This window comes from Lactuca serriola, chromosome 4 (genome assembly GCF_051521515.1).
Source record: "Lactuca serriola cultivar US96UC23 chromosome 4, Lser_US96UC23_V15, whole genome shotgun sequence".
NCBI classification, from domain to species: domain Eukaryota; kingdom Viridiplantae; phylum Streptophyta; class Magnoliopsida; order Asterales; family Asteraceae; genus Lactuca; species Lactuca serriola.
The window spans coordinates 217,324,289-217,331,031 of NC_136411.1; the positions used below are offsets into that span (position 1 = coordinate 217,324,289).

The following is a 6,743-nucleotide window of genomic DNA, read 5'->3' on the forward strand; positions in this document are numbered from 1 at the left end:
TTAATAACATTACATTATTTTTTTCTAAGCAAAATCATACACTACTTAAGAACCTTCATATTATCAAAATATGGAATTAGAATATGATTTATTCTAACCATCCATGATGAGTACATAAGTAATAACCAAAAGATTATTAATTAATATATTCTCTTACAAAATATCTTAAATTAACGACAAACATTACTCATTGTAACATATTTACAACCATAAAACCAAGAACATATATCTAGTCTTATACCATGTTGTTAAATCAATCGAATCTAAAACAAAATACCTTAGATTAGTTACAAACATCATGCATCTGTAATATTCTATGTTTTACAACATATAAGAGAATCCATTAATTACCAAAGTAGAAAAAATTAAATCAATAATCCATGGATTCATAGAAATAAGAATTACACATAAATCAAAATAATATAAACATTGAATTTATAGATATCATAATCGCAAAAAAATAAAAAAATAAAAAAAAACTAAACGAGATACTGGTTTCATCTTGTTGTTGAAATCTACATTTTTTATTGTTAGAATCGAAATCAAGAGATTCAAACCCATGTGTACCCGAGCTTTGATTTGGTTGAATGAAATCATGGTTTTTAGAATAAGAATAAGAATCAATTTCTTCATGTTTTTCTTGAGAGTTTGGAAACAAAGTTTAATCATGAACAAACTTTGAATCGATTAGAAGATCCTAGAACATTATTCTATTAGAATATTCTACATATCCACTTGTAAAAACATACAACATACCACATTATGCTATTAGAATATTCCACACACACACATATATATATATATATATATATATATATATATATATATATTCATGTAATAAATAACCTTATAAAATAAAACCTAGAACGTTATTCTATTAAACTACCAACATCATACAACATAAGCAACAATATTCAAATGATTTTAACTATCATATACTATACGTATAAAATTTAACGAGTTGTGACATCAGTTCTTAAAAATACATAAATATCAATTTATGATAACATACAACCCATAATATTATTCTATTAAAATATTATACATATACTTATTATATCATAAAACATACAATAATATTTTAATAGAATGTTATACATACAAACTTTAAATATAAACTCATGTAATATAAGAAATATGTTACTAATATTACATGACATAAACTACAACAATAAAACTATAATGCTATATGTACATGTTCATATTCTGTTGACACATCTTGATCAGATGATGAGGTATCATGAAGTATGACTTTTTTTGCCTTTATCTTTTTTTTTGAACAGCAGAATTTTATTAAAAAAACACTAGCAAGAAGCTAGCAAGAAATTACATTTTAGAGGAAGCTAACTTTGGGTTACGAAGCCAATCAGTCCAATGTAATTTTACTCTACTACATCTATTAGAAATCCAAAAGAAAGACTTCTCAACGACCTCATAAAAAAGAACTGATTTCTTTGGTATAATCATCCCAAAAATAGAAGTATTACGAAAATTCCATAAGCACCAGAATGAAGTGATAATTACCGCATCAAAAATCTTCCTTTGCCCTCTACGTAGATTGACATTTTCTGACCAGTTGATTAACGAATGCACCGAAAGATGAACCGGGATAGATACTCCCCACCAAATAGCTACCCTTACCCATATGTTAATCAAGTCAGGACAGGTTGTAAATGTAACGCCCCGTTCCTAAGAGTACCTAATTGTGAGTCCCCGGGATTTAAGGGAAATGATATTTAGGTCATCTTGTGGGAAAAGTGGAAAATGAGGGGCGAGTATGAAATTTGGGGACTCGCCGAGTACGCCCAGCGTAAGCTGGGATTACGCCTAGCGTAATTGGGTAAGTGACGCGGGTGCAAGGTTGAGTACGCCCAACGTACTAGAGGTACCCCCAGCATACTCTCAGAGTTCTAAAACCCTAAATTTAGGGTCAGCCAGTATATAAGGAACATGTTGGTGCATACCCTAGCCTCCTTAAGCTCACCCTTAACCTCAGAAACCCTAGAAACCCGTATTCCCTCCATTGTTGGGTATGTTTGGCCTTGGAAAGCTCATTTTGGCAAAAGAAAAGCTAGAAGAAGAAAGGAGAAGTTGTCAAAGAAGGAAAGGAACGATTGGAGCTTCTAGATCTGAAGAGATATCATCCTTTGGAGCTTATTTGAGGTATAAAGCTTCTTGCTTGCCATTTATTTTGCATAGATCTAAGTGTTGTGAAGTTTTAGCATCTTTCTTGTCCCAAAGTTCTCATCTTGATTCATGCTTTGTGTTGGCCGAGATTATCTGTCCTTTCAGACCTTTGGAGAGGTCTTGAGTGAGAAAAATGAGGTCCCAAGGGCTGTAGTTGTTCCATGTGTGAGATATATAGGTCTTAATGGATTAATACCTTAGATTAAGAGCTTTTGGACGTCCCAAGTGATAAAGTTTGAGACTTTATGAATCTTAGGCGTATTTAGCCTAGGGATCTGAAGTTTGGGCTTAAGAGCTTAAGCCATTAAGAGGTTATAAGGACTTTATGAGTAGCGAAGTTACACCCCGCGTAGCGGGTCAGGGCCCCCATCCTCAGCTGCGTTTTATGTGTGTACGCCCCGCGTACCAAGGAGGGTACGCCCAGCGTACTCCCCCTGATTGGACCTTAATATTGGGCCTTAGAGTTTGGGCCGTTTGTGGGTGGTTGGTTTATGGGCCAAGTATGGAAATTATGGATAGAGTGTTTCGGGCCCAATTATTGTTATGGACCTTGGATCTAGGCCCATTTGGTGAGGTGGATCCAATTTGGAAAATTGGGCCAATATTGGACTTTGTATAAGATTTGGACTTTGGCTTTGGCCCGATAAGTGGATGTATGCTTGGCCTAATGTTTATTTTGTAATGATGGCTAGTTCGGGATTTTGCGGTGAGTTGGTGATTCGAGAATCTGCTCTTCAGTTCAGAGTTTCGGCAGTGCGAGGTGAGTTATCCTCACTATATCGACAGGGTCTAAGGCACCAAGGCCGGCCCTTTATTGGATTGAGATCTGGGTATTTGTTGTTATGTTATTGCTTTGATATGTTTGCATCCTGCTAGCTAGGATGGTATATGTTAGAGACCTGGTTAAGGTCGGTTCCTTGATATGTAGGGTGATGCTATGCTAGTGACCGGTTAGGTCGGTATCCTGGTTAGGATGATGATATGTTATGTGATCTGTTTGATCGGCTTGTTGACTGTGAATTCTTATATGATTGTATGTTTATGTGCACATGGTTGTTTGGACTGGAGTTGGGTTGAGGCGGGTCCTGCTTTGTGCTGTAGGCTAAGATACCCAGGGCGGACCGGTTGTCCCGAAGGCCCAGCAAGTGGTCCGGATAGGCTGTAGGCCCCAAGAGGGCGGACCAGACGTGCTGAGGCTCGGAGAGTGGACCAGGCCGACTGAAGGCCCGGTGCGGGCGGACCAGTCATGTTGTAGACTCAGAGAGTGGACCAGGTAGGTTGTAGGCCCGATGCGGGCGGACCAATCACACTGTAGACTCGATGTATATGGCTAGACTTGGAGGGTGGACCAGGTGGACTGTTGGCCGGTGCGGCGGACCAGTCTCATAGTAAACCCAGAGTGCATGGCTGTTTTGTGTTCTGTTATGTTATGTATGCTATGTATGATATGGGCCGGAAGGCACTATGTTATGGGCCGGAAGACGTTATGTTTTGGACCGGAAGGTCGTAGCCTGGAAGGGCGTATGTGTGGTTGGTATTTTGGGGATATCTCATTAAGCTTTCGGGCTTACAGTTGTGGTTTAATGGTTTTTAGGTTCTTCAGGAGACTGTGGCAAGGCAAAGGCGTAATCGTACCGCTCCGCATGTTTATGTTGTGATGTGATTCTGGGAACACTCTAAATGAATTGTATTGAAAACCTTTTTGTAATAATTTAATGAAATCGGGTTGTTTTTGAAAAGTTTAAATTGGTTGAAATTTTTCGGTCGTTATAGTAAAAATATGCTCAATGGTCTCTACTTCATCCAAACAAATATGGCACATAATAGAAGGAACCATAATACCTCTCCTAAATAATCTCTCCATTGTTGGAATACTAGACAACTGAATCCTCCATATAAGAATATTGAGTTTAATAGGAACCCAATTATTCCATCTAGTAGCCATATCCCCTGAATTAACTAGACCACTATCCAAAGCATGACGAGCCAACGAAACAGAGTAAGAGTCAGAACTATCAAGAGACCAACCCAACTTATCTGGGACTTGCTGAAGTTGTACATTCTGCATCTCCTCCAAAAAAGAATCCCATTGAACTTGTTCTATCCCACCTCTGGGCAAACGTCTTAGATCTTCCGTGTTCCATCCAATTAAAAAACGATCCCTTACATTGGCTGAACGATTAATATCTAAAGCAAAAATTCTATGAAAGGAAATAGCTAGTGGACTATCACCCTTCCAAGTATCATGCCAAAAAGAAGTACTAGCCCCATCACCAATCCGAATAGGAGCTAAACTATGGAAATCAAAACCCCGGTCTTTTAGATTATCCAAAATCATTGTAATATACCTCCAAGGACCCGTCAATAATCTCTACGAAATCATCGGATTTGTGACCTCACCCAAACCATATAAGATTTTGACCACCCTAACCCATAATAAATTTGGGTTATGGAAGAAATGCCACTTCCAACGTAATAATAAAGCCCTATTAAAGGCAAAAAGACTACCAATCCCCAAACCACCAACATCAGTGGGAGCCAGCACTTTATCCCATTTAATCCAATGCATACGACGCTCATCCAACTCAGCCCCCCCAAAAAACGAAGACCTTAAGCTCTCCAGCTGATTTATCACCGTTAGTGGAACCGGATAAATAGACATCAAATAGCTACCAATAGATCCCAAAACAGCTCTAACAAGAGTCATTCGACCCCCAAATGAAAGGGTTTTAGCTTTCCAGACCGCCAAATGTTTTTGGAAAGAATCAATAATAGAACCCCAAGAATCAATTCTAGACATATTCTGACCAATCGGAACACCCAAATGAATAAAAGGAAGCGAACTCGAAGAACAACCCATACAATTAACCAAATAAGATACTTGATTAGCTGTCACCCCCACACCGTATAGCTTACTTTTATGGAGATTAATTTTCAACCCCGAAGCCAAAAAAAACATCTAAGGATTCGGACAATATGAAGGGCATTTTCCTGATTCCACTCTGCCATAAGAACAACATCGTCAGCGTAAAAAAGATGAGAAATATCAATTCCTCCAATTGTGATTCCCCTGTAAGTATTAGACAATTATGCCCGAGACAGAGCCACATGCAAACCCTCCATAGCCAAAACAAAAAAAAAGGGGACAGGGGGTCCCCCTGTCTCAGACCTCTAAACATATGGAATTCTCGAGAAGGAGAACCGTTCACTAGGACCGATACTGTGGCAGATGACAACATCTCCAAAATCCAGTTACACCACATGGGACCAAACCCCATAATTTGCATGGTTTCCAGTAGGTATTCCCAAGATAAACAATCATAAGCTTTCTCAAAATCCACTTTAAAGATCAAAAGAGGGTTTTTAGATGCTCTACTCCAAGAAACAACTTCATTAAGAAGAAAAGGACCATCTAAAATCTGTCTGCCTTTTATAAAAGCAGATTGCTCCACACTAACCAGACTACCAATAACCTCCGCCAGCCTATTAGCAAGAAGTTTGTCAATAATTTTGTATTGGCAACCAATCAAACTAATAGGTCTAAAATCTTTGACAACCTTCAGATCTCTCACTTTAGGAATCATAGTGAAAAAGGAAGCATTACAACCCTTAGGAATAGAAGAATGCATGTAAAAGTGAGACACCAAATCAAAAATATCATCCTGAAGAATATCCCAATACCGTTTTGCCTTTATCTGTTTTGAAGTATGACTTTTTGTTGCCTTTATATATTTTCGATGATAGAAGTTGTTCAACATTCTCTCTTTTAGGATCAAAACTCGTTTTTCCCATGATTTTGTAATTTCTTCATTTCAACTGCGTCAAAACATAAAATATATTTTTATTAAAACAATAAAACTATGATATAAACAAATGATTTATTTTACTAGAATATTCTAACATTCTGACAATAATTAACAACATGAAAATTATTTAATAAATAATTTACAATTAAAGAATTGCATTTTATTTTCACATTTAATTTTACACAAATCTAATATGTGCAAGGCATTGTTAAGATTACACAAAGTAGAAACTATGCGATATAATAACAAAAGAACACAATTGTTCACATGGTACTAACTCCGAATAAAGTTTATATTCCTTTAATTTTGATTAATAATATCTAGTATAATGCAAACAAGAGATTTAATATTATATATATAAAATACAAAAGATCAGATAACCTAACAAATCAGACCTTTAGGTTAAAAGACACCACCAACCTAAACCAACAATTTCATTAGCTTTCAATGTGTATCAAACACTAATGCTAGCTACAGTAAATAATTTCAAAAACATTTAACCGAAATTAGAATAAAGAAGTTCATTTCTAGCCAAGTTATTGTGAATCTAGATCAAACACTATAAATTTCAGAAAAATAATTACTAAATTAGAATAAATAGAGTAACAACTTCCTAAAGCCTATTATAGGAGATGATTTGGAATATACATTATGTAGAATCTAAATGTAAATCTACTATTATCGAACTAAAACATAAATAGAAAAATTCAATAATGTCAAGATAGAATAACAAATTCTCAAAATATATTT

General features: G+C 36.2%; 1 protein-coding gene across 1 annotated transcript; it reads right to left on the minus strand.

The window, feature by feature from the left end:
- Window positions 1-4,558: 4,558 nt before the first annotated feature.
- Window positions 4,559-5,945, minus strand: LOC145099184 (uncharacterized). Its single transcript, XM_079036776.1, has 2 exons — window positions 5,357-5,945; window positions 4,559-5,076 (listed from the first exon to the last, which is right to left on the minus strand). Exons 1-2 carry the CDS (start codon window positions 5,943-5,945, stop codon window positions 4,559-4,561), a joined length of 1,107 nt encoding a protein of 368 aa, XP_078892902.1.
- Between the last annotated feature and the right edge of the window lie 798 nt (window positions 5,946-6,743).

Bases quoted from the DNA above. Each gene is read 5' to 3' on its own strand.
- LOC145099184 (XM_079036776.1), bottom strand. From the start codon at position 5,945: ATGTTGAACAACTTCTATCATCGAAAATATATAAAGGCAACAAAAAGT. The intron at 5,077-5,356 runs GTCTGAGACAGG...TGGGGGTGACAG, and splicing joins AGAATTCCATATGTTTAGAG to CTAATCAAGTATCTTATTTG.